Source organism: Arvicanthis niloticus, chromosome 20 (genome assembly GCF_011762505.2).
Source record: "Arvicanthis niloticus isolate mArvNil1 chromosome 20, mArvNil1.pat.X, whole genome shotgun sequence".
Taxonomy (NCBI): Eukaryota; Metazoa; Chordata; class Mammalia; order Rodentia; family Muridae; genus Arvicanthis; species Arvicanthis niloticus.
In genome coordinates, this window is record NC_047677.1 from 27,064,942 (window position 1) to 27,083,213 (window position 18,272).

The 18,272-nt window shown below is 48.3% G+C and overlaps 1 protein-coding gene across 4 annotated transcripts in view; it reads left to right on the top strand.

Annotated features, from left to right (window-relative positions):
* Lrrc20 (leucine rich repeat containing 20) overlaps positions 1–11,986 on the top strand; it is a 100,674-nt gene extending 88,688 nt beyond the window's left edge. For 2 of the 4 annotated variants that reach the window (XM_034524883.2, XM_076917179.1), the window contains exon 5: positions 9,516–11,986. In XM_034524883.2, coding sequence (XP_034380774.1) covers positions 9,516–9,673 — 158 coding nt within the window. In that variant the 3' untranslated portion in view covers positions 9,674–11,986. The remainder of the gene's footprint in view (positions 1–9,515) is intronic. The other 2 variants (XM_034524884.2, XM_076917180.1) reach the window with 1 other exon arrangement.
* The last annotated feature ends 6,286 nt before the right edge of the window (positions 11,987–18,272 follow it).

Here is an 18,272-nt window from a genome sequence, read left to right on the forward strand (position 1 = left end):
TACTTCAAATCATCCGGCCACGAGCTAGATCGGACCTGTTTATACCGTACCGAGAGGCTTGATGACTTTTGAAAGAGTACAAACTCTCGTTTCCTTCCCGTGGTCTGAGAATCAACTTTCCCTCTGTTCTTTTCTTTTCTTCTTCTTTTTAGACTTTTTAAAATTATTACTTTTATTATTTTACATGTATGCGTGTTTTGTCTGCATGTACATGTGTTCCGTATTCATGCTAGATGCCCTCTGAGGCCAGAAGAGAGCATATGATCCCCTGGGACTGGAATTAAAGATGGTTGTGGGCAGCCATATGGATGCTGAGGATCAGTGGTCCCCTGAAGGAGCAGCCAGTACTCTTAACTGCTGAGCCATCCCCAGCCCTAAGATTGTATTTTTAGTTGTGTGTTTATGGGAGTGTCTTCCTGCAGAATTCAGAAGAGGGCCTGGGATCCCCTGGAGCTGGATTTACAGCTGGTTATGAACCACCTGGTGTAGGTGCTAGGAACCAGACTCCCATCCTCAGCAAGAGCATCAAGTGCTCTAACGCCAAGCCATCTCTCAGTTCTTTAGCAGATCCCGATGGTGTGTCTTTACCACCACATCCAGTGGCCACAGGCAAACAGGGTGCGTGAGCCTCATTCTTAACAAGGAAAAAATATACCCAGCAGGATCTTGAGGTGTAACTTTTAAAAAGTTGTCCCTCCTTTCAAAAGGACTATCTGTGGTGGGAGAGACAATTCAGTGGGTACAGTCACTTACCACCAACCCTGATGGCCTGAGTCTGATCCCTGGGACCCACATGGTGAACATGGAAAGCTGACTCTGGCAAGTTGTCCTCTGACCTCCACTGATGTGCCATAGTGCACACATACACTCACACACACACACTAAATAAATGTGATATATTTTTTTAAGGTCGACATGGTGCATGAGCCAAAAGTTAAAGGGCAGAAATGCTGGGCCAGCTTCGAAAGGAAAAGATTTACCATGCTTGATGTCACAGGGAAATCCTAGATGACTGAGATCAATACTGTCAGGAACACGGGCCACAGGAGAAGGGAGGGGTAATAGATGCACAAGAACCCACTCAGTAGCGCTGGGCCCGCTTGATGAATGCGTTCAGAACTGGGTCGGAGCAGGGAAACAAAATAATCCTTCCTCTTTTGTGGGGTAAGTTGTACGGCCTGAGAACCGCAGTTGTCATGGCAAGAGAAGGCCATTTCTGCTCAAAGCTGTCCCCCTGGGGAAGTCAGAGGTGGTAGCTAAACTATAGGAGTTGATCTCCTAAAACAGATGGGGGGGCCGGGGAGGGGGGCGGTCCTGGAGGAGGAGGCTGGGTCCCTCCCCAGTCGGGATGCTTCAGGTGTGAACTGGAGTAAGGAGACCTTCTGCAAACACCAGGGTGGAGGTTGTTGCATAAGAGAATTCCTTCCAAGGGTTAGGGTTTATTTAGTAAACTTCAGAGGTGGCAGAGAATATGGGGTAATAAAAGAACTACTAGCATGTGTGATGGAACTCAGGGGTCCCCACTCCTGTTAGGGTGAGCCTCTGTCAATGAGGACAGCTCAAACCAAACAATGTGTTTATGGATGGTTAGGGCAAGCCAGCTTGTGTGCACGTCCCCCTGGCCGGGGACCTCCACCATGCTAATGAGGGCAAGCCAGACTGGTTGCTGTTGGGTCCTAGGAAGTTTAAGTGACTTATTTCACGTGTAATTTCTTGTCAGGAGTTCGAATGACAGCAGCTCTGGGCATGGTTCTGGCTAATCTTTTTGTCTGTTTTTGTTTTTCAAGATAGGGTTTCTCTGTGTAGGCCTGGCTGCCCTGGAACTCACTCTGTAGACCAGGCTGGCCTCTGAATTCAGAGATCCCCATGCCTCTGCATCCTGAGCGCTGGGATTAAAGGCATGTACCATCACCCAGCTGGCTGTAGCTAATCATGTTCTGGTTCATTATTTGTGTGGAGTAGAGCAGGGCCTTTTCTCTCTGGGGTGTGCTTTTTAGGCCAGACTCAGGGAAGAGTTCATTACCTAACCATTCTCCCAGTCAAAGTCTCCGCTACACCTGGCCCATCTTCTTGTGGTTTTGGTCTTTTTGATACAGTGTTACAGTGTTTCTCCGTGTAGCCCTGGCTGTCCTAGAACTAGCTCTCTAGTCTAGGATCTCTTAGAACTCAGAGATCACTAGTCCAGTCTAGAGATTGCCTTCATCTGCCTCCCCAGTGCTGGGATTAAAGGCTTGGGACACCATGCCCAGCTGCAGCTGCTCCATCTTTCATCTTGCAGACAGTTACTCTTGGCTATGCATCTGAAGGCCAGCACTTTGGGAATGTGTCTGTGCCACTTGGAGACTTCTCATCAAGCGTTTGAACTCTCTGTCCATGTTAAAATTGTTCATTACTGGTCTTGCTGATACTTGCACATCTCTGCAAGTGGATGGGTGCAGAAGGTCTTCTGTTCCCTTCCCCCCCCCCCATCCCCCAGCTCAAGCATCCCCTTTCCACATCATTGGACCTTCCTGATACTGATTAACTACCTCTCCACTCTACCTTCATCTCATCTCTTTTACCGCGCGTATCAGACGGGATGCCCAGCCTAGCCTGTTGGGACTGTGGGAGCATGGGACTTCACCCTAAGACTCCACTTACCTCTGAGCCTTCATTTTCTTCTGTGCCCCATGGAAGTTGGTAGCAGTGAAATGACTTGACTTTATTAAACCAATCACAAGGGGGTTTCCTGATTCCTGGTGATGGGGCATAGGGTGTCCTGTTGCCTGGTTACCTCGTCTCAGCCGCTGTCTAGAAAGGAGTGAGCCTTTGTCTTCTTGCCATTAGCCTCACAGTCAACAAGGGGCAGCAAGAAGCTTGCCAGGCTGCAGCAAGTGTTCAGCTGGAAGTACGAGGAAGTGGGTGGGCACTGGCAGATGTCAATCACTTTGCTTTCCATCCACTCTGAGGGAGGGAGATGTTTGACCTGCATTCTGAGACAGAGTACTTACCTCAGACTCTCCTAGTCTGTCTGTCCTTCCTACTTACCAGGCAGGTGGTGATACTCCAACATGTGTCTTGTAGGCCGTCTTCTTGCTGGGTTCCACTGTGCGAACTGCACACCGAAGCCCTGAGTGGGGCCCTGACCTAAGAATACACAGCCCTCCCTCAGGGAGCTGAGTGGCCCATCACCCTGACATCTGGGTGGGCGAACATCCCTTTTCTAACCCCCTTCCACCTGAAGATTTGGCTTCCTTTGTTGTTCTCCCCTGAGAACCCTCACCCAGCTGAGGAAGGTGGCACAAGCTGGGTTGTAAAGCTGCTTGGGAGATGGCAGAAAGGACACAGGGCCCGTATCCAGCCAGCCCCCCATCATGCACCCCCTGCTTCATTACTTAGCTGCATGTGCCTTCACGAGTCTTTTAACCTCTCTGGACTTTGTCCTACATGGAGGGTCACGCTAATCATGGTCCTGGGGAGCAGGCAGGGCTGGGGAGACAGTGTGGCAGCTGAGATCTGGTATTCACTTGCAGAAAACTGGAATCTGGGTAAGAAGCTTTCAATATTGAGTGGCTCACAGTACTTACATCTCCAGCTTCAGAGAATCTAAGGCCTTCTTTTAGTCTTCCCAGGCACACATACATGTACCCACACACGCTCCCCAGGCATGTGCATACACATGGATAAAAATAAATCTCTTTTAAAAACTAATGGTACTCAGCTCATTCCATTATTGAAAATGTTAAGTTAAAAATGTTAATAATTTAAATAATAAAAAAAAGAATGTTTTTAAGCCAGGCAGAGTGGTGCAGGCCTTTAATCCCAGCATGCAGAAGGCAGAGGCAGGCTGATCTCTCTGAGTTGAGGCCAGCCTGGTCTATAAAATGAGTTCCAGAACAGCCAGGACTGTTACACAGAGAAATTCAGTCTCAAAAAAAAAATGTTACTAATTCATATAAATCATGAATTAGCAAGCCCTCAATACTTAAAAACCCATAGCACCATTGTTAGATATTTTCCATAGTGTACTTCAAACCCTGGCTTCGGTCTCCCCAGCACCACGCAAACCAGATGCGGTGGAGCAGATCTGCGTTGCCAACTGTTGGGAGGTGCAGACAAAAGGATCTGAAATTCCATCATCCTTGGCTACATAGCACACTCAAGGCCAGCCTTCAATACACGAGTCCCCCAGTAAAAATAAAAACAAGTGATAACAACCAAAAAATCGCCGGGCAGTGGTGGCGCACGCCTTTAATCCCAGCACTTGGGAGGCAGAGGCAGGTGGATTTCTGAGTTCGAGGCCAGCCTGGTCTACAGAATGAGTTCCAGGACAGCCAGGGCTACACAGAGAAACCCTGTCTCGAAAAACAAAAAACAAAACAAACAAAAAAGCAACAACCAAAAATTCTATCAGCAACAAAACTCAGCCCAGCACAGAGGTCTCAGAAGCCTGTGTCATTGCAAAGGCCAATTTGGTTAGGCCTGTGCTGACCTTAACTGCTTTGGGGGAAAAAAAAGGCCCCTGGGAAGTCCCATAGGAGTGGAGCCTCCTACCTATGAGGCATAGGTCCTTGAGGTCGCTTTCTTCCAGCCACGCCATCCTACAGTAGCATGTTCCTTGTAGAAGATACTTCGGAGCAGGTAGCCCAATTCTTGGCCCCTGCTCTGCTCAGTAACCAACCGTCTCCAAGCTGGGCTTTTCGAGCTTCGGGCTCCCCATCTGTGAAGTGGGTAGAGAGGTGGGTCCCTGAGCTGCGCTGGCTTCCTCGCTCCAGCACCTGGACAGGGAAAGACTGGCCAGAGCTGGTGACTTCTCTTGCTTTCATCCTAGCAAGCAAGCCTAGAGGGGAGGGCAGCGTCTGTGCTACGGGAGCCTTCAGAGTCTACCACCTCCTGGCCATAGAGCCCTGGGCACTATTCACCATCCTCAAAGGACTTACGGTGTATGTCAGAGAGAACAAGGGACCTTGCTGAAGGTCTGGGGTGTATCTATCTCAGCCATGGGAATGGGGGGCAGCCAGGCCTGACAGCCTCAGTTGAAAGCGATAGGAAGTCAGGCTGACCAGAACTAGGGTCCAGAAACCATCAAAGGCAGCCATACACAAACCCTATGATGGAGCTATTGTGCTCCTCCTGGCAGGCAGCCAAAGGCATTCTCACGCTAGCCTTTGAGGGCAGAGGATGCAGCCTGTATGTCCATCACTGGCAGAGGACAGTGGAAAAGACACAGCGAGGAACAGACCATGGTACACTTGGCTGCAGTTCAAGCAGGTGATTAGATATGTCCAAAGCCTTGTAATTGAATCTCACAACATGCCTTAATACGGCCCAAAATGTTGGGCGATTGCCAACCCACAGAGCCTGGGCCAGGGGTGGAAATGTAAGACCGAATACTTGCTAGTAAGCTCAGTAGCCAGCACTACAAAATGCAAAAACAAAAGCCATCAGCCGGCTTGAAGGGGCTCCCGCAGGCCAGATCTGGAACAAACTGAGCAACAAATTAATTAAACACGACAGTCATAAATGAGTAGACGCATAGGAGTCCCTGTTAATAAACAGATGGGCGGCCAGGAAGAGCAGCTCAGTGCCATATAGCGGAATGCCGAGTGACCCAGGGCACTGGAAAGCTGACACTCTGCAGTCACCATGAAGATGGATATAGATCAAGGACCATCTGTGGACCTCAAGGCCGTGGCAATGGGTGTTGATGAGGAGACTCTGCTTGCCTGTTCTTAGATTGTGTCCCCACGGAGTTCTAGTTATTTGCAAATGAAGAAAGAGAAAAAAAACCAACAACACACCAAACAGCAGTTAATTATATGGTGGAGGAATCTAGCACCATACTGACAAGAGTGGTCACAACAACCTTCAAGGCTGACTGTCAACTGTGCGGCTGTGCACCTCCCAGGCGGACACCACCCGCGCAGGCTCGCGGCTGAGCATCTGTGTCCCCACAGAACCATGGAGAGGAGGGAAGTAAGGTTCAGGACAAGGCTAGAAATGACTGTGCGGGAAAGCTAGGCTGTCTGTGAGTTGGCTGATACATTGTATTCATTCCTTTGTTTGTTTGTTCATTTCTTTCTTTCTCTCTCTCTTTTCTTTCATTCTCTCTTTCCTTGGTGGTTTTTGTTTTGATTTTGTTTTGTTTTTTGAGACAGGGTCTATCTGTATACTCCTGGCTATCCTGAAACTAGCTCTGTAGACCAGGCTGGCCTGGAACACACAGAGATCCTCCTGCCTTTGCTTCCTGAGTGCTGGGATTCAAGGCGTGCGCCACCACCGCCCGGCGTGTTTTTTGCTCTTGTTTATTGTGGGAGGGGGTACCCCACAGTGTGCTTGCAGAGGGCAGAACTTGTATACATCAGCTCTCTTCATCCACCACGTGGGCTCCAGGAACTTAACTCAGGTCCTCAGGTTGCAAGTCCTTTACCCGATGAACCATATCCCCGGCCACCTCATTTCGGACTGTACTGGGACTTAAATCAGGTCATTACTACCTATATTTTTGACAAAGCGCCTTGATTGTGTTTTGAGGGAAGCCCTATAGTCCTTGGATGAATTGAACGGGTGATCATTTGAACCCTGATTTCTACATTGCACACATTAGCGTTTGGGACCCTGAGCTATGACAGGAGAGAGTCTGACTCCTGAGAAGCCCTGCTTGTACTTGACCATCCAGGGCACTCCTACAGGCGTGTGACACAGGGGACATGGTGTAGGGAGTTCTGGTGATGTCACATTTTGAGCCAGTATAGCCATGAAAGGCCATTGTCTTATCCAGCTCCTCGTGGTCTACAAGTGGTGGGTGGATAGGTCCTGCTTTAGGGGCTCTTCAAGGGCACAAGTGGGCCAGAGACAAAGTCTCATGTAGCTCAAGCTAGCCTCGAACTCCTTATGTAACTGAAGGTGGTCATGAATTTTCTGATTCTTCCATGGCTACCTCCCAGGTGCTGAGATCACAGATGTGTGTCTCCACACCTGATTTATCCATTTCTAGGACTGAGATCACAGCTTCATGCAAGCTAGGCTCACACTCTTATCAACCGTGTTACATCATCAGCCTCTAAACTGGCTTTTTCCTTAATCACTGTACTGCGATGTATCACACGCCACACATTTCCTACATGTGTACAGTCAGTAGGCTTCAGCATGGTATATTACTGATTTAAAACCTGTGCCACAGGGCCAGCAAGATGGCTCTGTGGGTAAAGGTACTTACTCCCAAGCCCAATCACCTGATGACAGTCTTAGAGAGCCACAGTGAAAGGAGAGACCAGTTTGAGATGGTTGTCCTCCACACATGCTCGGTTGTACTCATTCATACAAACATACTCACATGCATATATACTCACACACATATATGCTCCCTCATATACATATATACTCACATATATACATATATACTCACATATATGCGTATATTCACATATATGCTCACATGTATATATACATGTATACTCACATATGTGCATATATTCACATATATACTCACATGCCTATATACTCATATGCACATATACTTACATATATACTCACACATATACATATATACTCATATATACATATATACTCACATGTATGCATATATTCACATATATACTCACATGCATATATACTCACACACATATACTCACACATATACATATATACTCATATACTCACATGCATATATATTCACATATATACTCACATATATACTCACATCCATATATACATATATACTCACATACATATATATATACTCACATACACATATACTCACATACATATATAATCACACATACATATATACATACATACTCACAAATATCAAATTGGTGGCAACTGTAAATGACATAAAATTTGCCATCGTATTTTCAGTGTTCCTTTGGTGGCGCTGACTGCTTCCGTGATAGTGTGCGACCGCCACCACCATCCGCTTCTAAGATGGATGCCTCACCCTGACTTGTTCCAGCTCTGGGAGCCTGTGCTCTGCTTGTTGTTTGTGACTGTTGTCATTGCCCAGTGGACCTCTGTGCCCACCCCTGTTCAGCAGCACTGGATTTGCAGAGCCGATCTGTGTTAAATTGTGTGTCCAATGTTGCCCCTTTCGACAGCAGACTGCGATTCCTTCTCACTCACATGGTCCTCTGTGTGATTCTAGGCTGTTGTGATCAGCTTTCCTGGTTTCTTCATGCAGCAGGATTTAAGTACCCGTCTTTCATTCATTTGGGCCTATCTAAGAGCAAGATTGTGGCTTATACGGTGATTCTGTCTTTCAGACGCCTGATCCAATCCCCCCTATAACTACTTGCTGTTTTTGAAACAAGGTCTTGTGTAGCCCAGGCTACCCTCAGACTCACTATGTAGTAGAGAATGACCTTGAACTCCTGATCTTCCAGCCACTACTTCCCAAGTGCTAGGATTACAGGCATGTGCATCCATGCCCAACCTGGGTCCTCGTTTATAAAGCTACCTGTGGCTTTAGTCCTGGTAAGGCTCTGAAGCCCTTCCTCCCCCCCGCCCCCAAGGATAGGACACCTGAGCTGAGTCCATTCATGGTGGTCCATGAACATCAACCCCCTGGTCTCTGTATGCTCCAAGTCTTCCCATTCCGTCTTCCTTCCCAACCAGCCCGTTCCTTGTAGGGTTACAGGTCTCGTGTCTGCTACACCACAGGGCTCAGCTCCCCAGGAAGGCAGAACACGTTTACCCCAGGCTGTTACTGGGCGGGTGTTGAGCTGTAAGGAAGCCCCGGACACTGTTCCAGGGGTGAGGAAGCCCAGTCTGAGGTGCAAGACAGCAGGAGCTGGCTCTGCATCTCCGGGCCTGCAAGGAGGCAGGGGCCTCCTGGTTCTCAGGCTCTTGGACATCCAGGCACCGCTGGATGCCATGGAAGAGATGAGAATAGAGTGGGGACCTGTGGGATGGATCTGACCCAGGGCTGGGATAGAGGAAGGGGGAGCTCTGGCTGGTACGGGGGTAGGGGAGTCCGTGGCTTGACGATGGTGGTGTGCTTGAGCTTGGCTTGGTCATGGCTGGGAGCGCAGAGAGGCCTTCTACAGGAAATTAGACGGTGACTCTATAGGCAGAGGCCTTCTCTATGGTGGATCCCAATGAAAAGAGACAGTCCATGGTTTTAAGGCATTTATTGTCATGGTGGAAAGTAGATGTGTAAAACCATACCCCACTTCTCAGGGTGGGCCTGAGATTAAATACATTTTTCAGGGAGGAATGTCTGGGAAGAAAAGCTTATTGGCTAATCCCTCCAGGCCTTTAGGTACCTCATTAAAATAGAGATCTGTCTTGAGGCTACATGACCACAAGTCACATCCTCTGCTAGTAGAGGACCTTGGGGCGTTGCCCTTCCATGACTGATGGCCACAAATCTGTGGGGGTCTGCGGCTAGTGACAGGAACCTGGTGCCCGGGAACAGGCAAAGTGCCTACCGTCCCTTCGGGGTCTCTGGGGCTTTTAGCCTTAGTCTAACTGGGGACCAGGCTACTTTTCAGGGTCCCACAGTTCCTATCCCTCTAACCTGTCCCCTCTGTTCCCAGCAGATGTTCCAGTGGAGAAGCTAGCCGCCATGCCAGCTCTGCGCGTCATCAACCTGCGTCTCAACCCCCTGAGCGCTGAGGTGCGTGTGATTGCCCCACCACTCATCAAGTTTGATATGCTCATGTCTCCAGAGGACACACATGCCCCTCTGCCTTAGGACACACTCCTTGTGCTCACCCAGCAAGGGACAAAGGATACTGGCCTGCCACCCTGAGAGGAGGGAGGCCCATGGGAAGCCAAGCTTGGGGAGCGGGATGGGTGGGCCAGGCAGCATACAGAGGGAGGGGGCACAGCTAAGCCAGGGTGGATAGCTTAGCTCCAGAGGGAGGAGGGAAGTGAGGCTCAGGGCACTCCCAGCTGCTGTGCCGACTTGGGTAGGTCTCTTGCTCTCTCTGAGCTTGGATATTTGGGAGGAGGAAAAATAGTGGCAAGCCTTTCCTGCATGGGACCCCTCAAAGGTTCTGTCTTCACATCGTCGGACACCCTCTAAGCTCGTGGATGAGCCTTGCTGGGCATTTTATGGACCTTAGGATTTGAAGGCTTGTTTCTAGCATGTGAGCCAGTCACCATCCCGAGAGGAGACCACCTCCGTGTATTTACTGCCTTCTGAGGACCGAACACAGTGATGCCCTGTGAACACACGGTGCCATGTCCTGGCCATCAGGGTCCCTGGACTGGTCAGAGCCTGAACTAGGTGTTGGAATGCCTAGACACTGGTTGGGCCCTGTGACAGGAGTGTTTATGAAGGAACCCTTGGACATCTGGCCAGGTTACAGAGGGGCGGCTCCAAGTGGCTCATTCTTCCTTGTCCCAAGACACTGTGTGGAGGACTTTCTACATACTCCATTCTGTCCCTCCCTGAGAATGGCCTAGCGTGGGCAGGCATTACCTTCAGGGCCACAGGAGAGGTGGCCCAGAGAAGACAAGGCCATCTGCACCTGTGACTGTTACCTTGGGTTCTTAAGTGACCTTTTTCACCATGGCCTTCTTCTTGTGATCTCCCTCTGATGACAACCTGTTACCTTGTCCTGGCCCAGTACCACCAACCTCAAGGCTTATCACCATAATGATCTGCTATCTTGATGACCTATGCCTGTGGTCTAGGGGGTAGCAGCTGTGCCCAGAACTGTGGCATTTCCCAAGAGGTAGCTGGGCCCTTGCCCCCTGATAAGGCCTGTGCTTGGGGATATCCCTGACCCTCTCAATCTCCGTGTGTCTACCTCCTCACCTGTGCAGCAGGCCCATCAGCTGCCCTCTCCCTGTCCTGGCTGGTCTGCACCTTTGTGTAGGTCTGTGGAGGCCCCAGGATACAGGCAGGGCTAGGGCACTTTATCTCCAACATTTTGCTGTTTAGAACTCAAACTGTTGTTCAGAGCAAAAACCCACCACGGAGTTTGTCCGGGTCCCTGTCTTCTTCGAAGTGTTCCTGGCTCTTGATAAGGGTGCTGTGGGAGCACTGCTGGTATCATGACTGTGTATCCTAAAAGATAAACCTTGCCCAATCTGCTCTCATCCCAAGGCCAGTGGCCAGATGAGGAGGTAGACACAGGGCCCAAGCAAGGACTCCGTGCAACCGGACTGGACTGGCTCCTGCCTCCTACCCTGTGTTCCTGAGTTGGGGGTTTTTACCTTGTCGAAGTAGAGAGATATAAGAGCCTAGTGACTCCAAGTGTTGATAGGCTAACACCAGCTTGCTAGAAATGCAGCTTCCAGGGGTGTACACCTGGGATCCAGAACCTGATGGGGTTAAGACTATAGCATTGTGGGGGTGAGGCCAGCCTGTGCTCTATAATGAGAGCCTATCCCAGCACACCAGCTGCAAACAAAGTAAAAGGAGAAAAGTGTCAGGCATAGTGGTACCCACTTAGAAGCCCAACCCTCCGAAAGTAGGAGCAGAAAGGTCAGGAGTTCTAGGCCAACCTTAGCCTACAGTAAAGAATCCCTGGGCTATGTGAGACCCCATTTCAGTAAAGGGGAAAGTAAAATGCAGGGTCTCAGAACTCACACTGGCTTTCCGAGTCAGAGCTGTGTTCCAGCAAGAACTGTAGCTGATTCTTCCAGGAAAGTCACCATTTGAACATCAGCAGAGGTCCTGGATGACATGGTCCTGTGCAGAGTGAAGGTTGTCCCCTCCTCCACTTCTGTGAATGTGAATATATGTTCTGCCTCCCCTATCTGAGCACTGGAAGACCCCTGCATCTCAGATCAGCCCCCCATCTTTGTGTCTCTACAATGGTCGAGATAGTGATGGCCAGGTGATGGTTAGGCATGCCCTATCTTCCCACCGTACCTCTGGTTATCCCTGCATGCCAGCTGGGGTTGTTCCCTGAAGTTGTTCTCTACGCCGCCTAGACATTATGATCCGGCCTGTCTGGGCAAGCTTGGGCAGTCAGAACCCTCCAGATCCAGGCTCACAGTGTGAAGAAGCCCCATGCTTCAGTCTGCAATAAAAGATGCTGTGTTAATCTCATCTGCCGGTGCTTCGTGTATGCTTTCTTTTTTTTTTCCTTTCTGAGTATATATGTGTGGTATTTGATTTATTCGCCCAATACAGACTCCCAGGAATTAGGGCTAGGTGTCACCTGCCCACCTTTAAGGGGAACTGCCTCTTATGGGAAGCTTACAGAGAGCTTGGTTCTCTGAATGACAGCTGCTATGGTCATTAGATCAGTTGGCCTGCCTGCCTGCCTGCCTGAGTCTTTTAGGAGCAAGCTGTGGCCTGGGGGCGTTCCCTCAGAGAAGGAGTTGGTGAGGAAGTTCATCAGACCCACCATGTGAGATGCTAGCCACTTTCCCAGCCATTTGTATACAAGTATATAGGCTAGAGAATGATATCAGAGTCTCCACCTATATGGCTACAAGGAAGCCATTATCCGTGTTGGATGAGGGCTTGCTTGTCAGTGAGGCTTTTTTTTTTTTTTTTTTTTTTTTTTTGGAGGTGGGAGAAGTCACCCACATTCCTATAAACAACTCATCAAACCCAATACGAATTGGTTCCCCAGATTTAACCTTAGTGGAATCAGACTTTGGTTTGACACTGGTGGAGAGGTAGACAGTGTTTACTTCTTCCCCAGGGGAGGAATTCTCAAAACCATAAGGTAAAGAAGGCAGCCTTGGGGCAGGCACACAGAATGGACAGCCTACAGCAGTGCCCTGCTGAGCAACGGAGTAGACAAGGGCCTGCAGGGGACTGTACTGTGGGAAGGATGAACAACTCACAGTCGGCCCCTACTTGTGCCAGACGTTGTCACACAGTCCTCCTGGGTCCCTAGTTCTGTGAGCAGAGTCTGGACTGGGAGATCTGGATGCCAGTTAAAAAGAGCAGTGACTCTGCTCACCCCAGATGCAGGTCTGAAGCTCAGACTGATGCTGCCCAAATAAGTCCTCCTGATGGCTTTAATGTCCCCAGCTGGAGAGTTGATGTTCTGGGTTCAGTCCTTTTTTTTTTTTTTTTTTTTTTTTTAAAGGTTAAATTGGCCAACTTGAATTTACTTGGAATTGTAAAGCCAGCTGCACCACAGTTTTTTTTTATTGAAGAGGCACAGAGAATGCTCAGTGGGTACCAGACTCATCATGGTTGTTACTGTGTTTATCCCTTGGTGCCTTTTTAGCAGCTGTGTGATTTCCAGAAATCCCTGCCCCTCTCCAAGCCTTGGTTCCCAAGTGCAAAATGAAGGGACTGTGCTAGGAGCTTCCTGGAACTCACGTGATCCCTGTTTCTTGAACTCTTAAGTGTTTTGCTATTAAATGGCCCCCTGCAAACCAGGCCTTTCCTGTCAACCAGCTTTTAGGACTTCTGACTTGCTGGCTGATAGAAAAGCCTCCCTCGCCCTTCTTATAGAGAGTTTCCTCTGAGGCTGCAGAGTCTGGATTTTAGGCAGGGTTTTCCATGCAGACAGAAAGCCTTGGCCAAGAGAGGGTGATTACAGTGCAGTTAAGACAGTGGACTGGACATACACTGGGCGGTGGTGGCACACGTCTTTAATCCCAGCACTTGGGAGGCAGAGGCAGGTGGATCTCTGAGTTTGAGGCCAGCCTGGTCTACAGAGTGAGTTCCAGGACAGCCAGGGCTATACAGAGAAACCCTGTCTCAAAAAACCTATATATATATCTGTGTGTGAGTGTGTGTGTGCGTGTGTGTGCATGTGCGCGTGTGTTTCATTTAGGAAGCCAGAACATTGGGGCAGGTAGTGAAGAACGTGCTGCCGCCACCGGGTGGATCTAAATAGAGATTAATTGGAAACTACAACCCTGCCCTTTCTGGTCTTGGCCCCTCTTCTAGGACTCTACTGAGGTAATGATAATGCTCCCATTCCTTGTCTTTCTGAGAAGGGACGAGCACATTTCAAACAAAGAGTAGCTTCAAAGCAGGATTCTAGGGGTCCAACATTGCTATTTTTCGGAAAACTAGCAACGCAAACCCTCTGGTCCTACACGGTGCTGTTTCCCAGCATGCATTCCCAGTATGCACTCTGTTACTCTAGCATCTTATATATAGCCATTCCATGCCAGGAATCTCGTGCCCAGAAAACAAAAGCAACAAATATCTCATTCACCTCAGGAAATTTCAGAATCACTTAAGGGAGGTGTCAGACTGTATTAACAGCAACAAAAATGCTAAAACTCTTTTGAATCCTTTGCCCCTGATCGTTCCCTTACTGTGTGTGCCCATCCTCCTTTGTTTTTCCAAGACAGGGTTTCTCTTTGTAGCCCTGGCTGTCCTGGAACTCACTCTGTAGACCAGGCTGGCCTCAAACTCAGAGATCCACCTGCCTCTGCCTCCCAAGTACTGGGATTAAAGGTGTGTGCCACCACTGCCCGGCTGTTTTAGATTCTTAAATTTTATTTTAAGAGTATTTTGTTAGGCTGGAGAGATGGTTCAGTAGTTTAGAGCACTGACTGTTCTTCCAAAAGTTTTGAGTTCAATACCAAGCAACCACATGGTGGCCCATAACCATCTGTATTGGAATTTGATGCCCTCTTCTGCATGCATGCAAGCAGAATGCTATATACATAATAAATAAAAAATCTTTTTAAAAAGTGTTTTGTTTGCATATATGTGTATATGTACTATATATGTAGATATGTACATATGTGTGTATCTATGCATGCATGTATGTAAGTATGTATGTGTACGTATATGTGTATCCATGCATGTATATATGTATGCATTTATGTATGTATGTGGTACGTATGTGTGTACCATGCATGTATGCATGTGTGTATGTATGTATGTGTATATATGTGTGTATCATGCATGTATATATATGTATGTGTATGTATGTGTGTACCTATGCATGTATGTATGTGTACATATGTGTGTATCCATGCATGTATGTATGTAAGTATGTATGTGTACGTATATGTGTATCCATGCATGTATATATGTATGCATTTATGTATGTATGTGGTACGTATGTGTGTACCATGCATGTATATATGTATGCATGTGTGTATGTATGTGTATATATGTGTGTATCATGCATGTATATATATGTATGTATATGTATGTGTGTACCTATGCATGTATGTATGTGTACATATGTGTGTATCCATGCATGTATGTATGTATGTGTACGTATGTGTGTATCTATGCATGTATGTATGAATGTGTACGTATGTATGTATCCATGCATGTATGCATGTGTACGTATGTGTGTATCTATGCATGCATGTATGTATGTGTATATATGTATGTGCATTTGCATCCCATTGTGTGTGTGCCTGGTATCTGAGGAAGTCAGAAGAGAGCATCTGAGCCTCTGAAACTGGAATTACAGATGCTTGGGACCCATCAGGTAGGTGCTTGGAACTACACCTTGGTCCTCTTCAAGAGCAACAAGTGTTCTTAATCTCTGAGTCCTCTCTCCAGCTCCCCGCCCCCAAGGGGCCTGTATGTCCTTGTTTGCTACAGCGGCATCCCTCTAGCAGCAGACAGGGATGAAGGGGTGAACACATGACCGAAAAGCTTTGGAACCAGGACTTTAGGACAGGCCCTTTTGCTTCTGCTGGTCCGTTGTCTTTGGTGTGATCCTGGGCTTCACAGAGGCCTGCCTACATAGAACTGATCAATGGCTTTCTTCAGATGGCCTGATCCTAGGTAAAGGCTTTTCTGAGTCTTTGCTTCCCCAGCCTATCAAGAGAGCAGTTTCCACACCACAGGTGGGTACATCTGTGTCACACACCTGCCATGCCCTGAGATTACCTCCCACAGCCACTTAATACCCACCATCATGAACAAAAGCCCTCAGTGTGGAGACAAGAACATAGCCTCTTGTTGCCACAAAGAACTGCGGACATATATCCACAGAACATCTGGAAACTGATAGGAAACCTTTCTTCATAATTCAGAAGCCTACCAGGCTGTGAACTCCACAACTGGAAGGCACAAGGGATGATTGTGATGTGGATGCCAGCCTGGGCTACAGCATCAGAACCATGTCTCAAAGAACAAAAAGTTAATCAATCTATGAACACCTGCACCAGGCTTCTGAGGCTGGCTGATGAGACGGGAGGCGGCCATGACAGACCCAGCTGGAGCCCATGGTATTCCACATGAGAGAAACCAGATTCCTACAAGCAGAGACTCCTGTGCCCCCTATTTTCTGTCAATGGGGACCACATAGGACAGGGGACCTTCCAGGGTGAGCTCTGAGGACCTGTCTCACCACCACACAGTTTACAGAGTGGGTGCAGTAGCTGATACCTTCCATTCAGAAAACTTGAGATCAGGAGTTGTGCCCCCAGGGTGGTGTCAGATCTCAGGAGGGGTTCTAAGAACCACATGGGGACACCGGATGTACATGGTTGGGCATACCTTTAATCTCAGCATCTGCATCTGGAGGTAGATGCAGGATTAAGTTCGAGGCCAATCTGGTCTGCAGAGCAAAGCCCAGGGCAGTCAGGGATACACAGAAAAACCCTGCATCAAAAAACAAACAAACAAACAAACAAAAAAGAATCACATGTGAGCTATGTAAGAAGACAAATCCCAAGGCCACCTGAGCTGCCAGATAGGCAGACTCTGGAAGTTAGTTCCTTGCACCTTAAAGAGTTTTTGCTAACCATCAACACTGCACCCAGAAGATCCTTCTAGATCCTAGGTCACTCCTTCTCTAAATCCTGAGTGGCTCAACATTTCCTTCCGGGTAAATCAAGAGCTCACGTGGGGGATTTTGGACCATGCATCATCTACCGCCTGTTACTTCTCTAATGAACCACTAGGGGGTGCCTGTCACTTCTCAAAGAGAGACACCCCCCCCCCCCGCCCCGTCCCATTTCTTTTCTTTATCCGTAGATCTTACCACCTGCTATATATCTAGTGATCATTTATCTATGCCCATTACCTACACTCAGAGGATCTTTGTCTTGGTGTCCATGGCTTTCCTTCCCTCCCATCTCTTGAGCAATGCCTAGCACATAGTAGGTCTACCGTGTCTATCCACCGAGGGCCCAACAGGTGGGTGGTAAGGAAACTCTGTGTTTGAGAATCTAGCTTTTGAGAAAATTGCTATCAGACATGGCTACTGCCCGCTCAAGATCAGGTTCTACATTAAATCTCCATGTTTCCCACCAGACATGTTGGTGTCGCCATTAGCCACTCCTCCTCACACAGGTCTTCCCAGACCCTCACCAGCCATAATATTGTGGCTGGGTTTTATCCTAAGTGGAGTGGCCAAGAGTTCATGTGCAAAGCCCAAGAGAGGATGTACAGCCCTACCATACCCCCACCATTGTGCTCTCCCCCCCCAACTGTGCTCCCCGCCCAACCGTGCTTTCTACCTGAGATCTTGTTGGACTTCAAGATCCAAACCAGGGGACGCGCTCCCCCACTCATGGACAGCGGATTCCATGCAATAACATGAAGTTTATTGATAACCGGTGCACCGGGATTCCCTCGCACGCAGGCAGGAGGAACCCCCGAACCACGGCTGAGAGCAGTTTTATACGAGGGCAGTTTCATCTCTTAAACAATAACCACAAAGGCTGACCTTAACAGCCATTCCCAGGACCAGATTTGCACATTATCTTTATAACAATTAGTGTTAGCTAAGTGGCTTCCATTTGCCCAGGTTTATTACAGTAAGGGCTTCCTGATTACCTCTCATCTTGGGCCCTTCCCCTGGAATGTGTCTACCTGCTCTGGGCCTTCCCACCCTTAGGTGGGTTCCTTTCCCTGTGGTCTGAGGAATGTTAATCAGCCCCTCCCTTCCTCCTCTGAATGTTAATCTGGACGGTATCTTCTGACTAAGAAATGTGCTCCTCCCAGAATGTGTCCTGGGACAGTGAATTTTAAGTTTGAACTAAGACCTGAAATTCCTACAATCTCACCCTTAAGAGAGCTCTACTTTCCATCAAGCCTCAGCCTCTCCTGTTATCCTAGTTTTACTGCTCACAGGATCAACAGAGTTCAGGGACTAGACCATCCAGACTCCTTGCTAAAGCTGTGGTCTTCAGCCAACAGCATCAGTGAAGGTGTGTGTGTGTGTGTGTGTGTGTGTGTGTGTGTGTGTGTGTGTGTGCATGTGTGTATTTGTGAAAAGTGTGGTACGGTATATGTTTAGCATGTTCAAATGCCTGGATTCAAATCCCAACATACAGACACCAAAAAAAACAGAGTATGTTTCTATTTAGAATCTGCCTTCCACCAATGTCCACATGTTGCGTGTGGACAGTAATGGTCCCTAAGGTAACAGCAACCAGCTTTAAGGTCTCCTCTCCCTCTTCCTTCTCTCTTCTTTTTTACCTTACTTTCC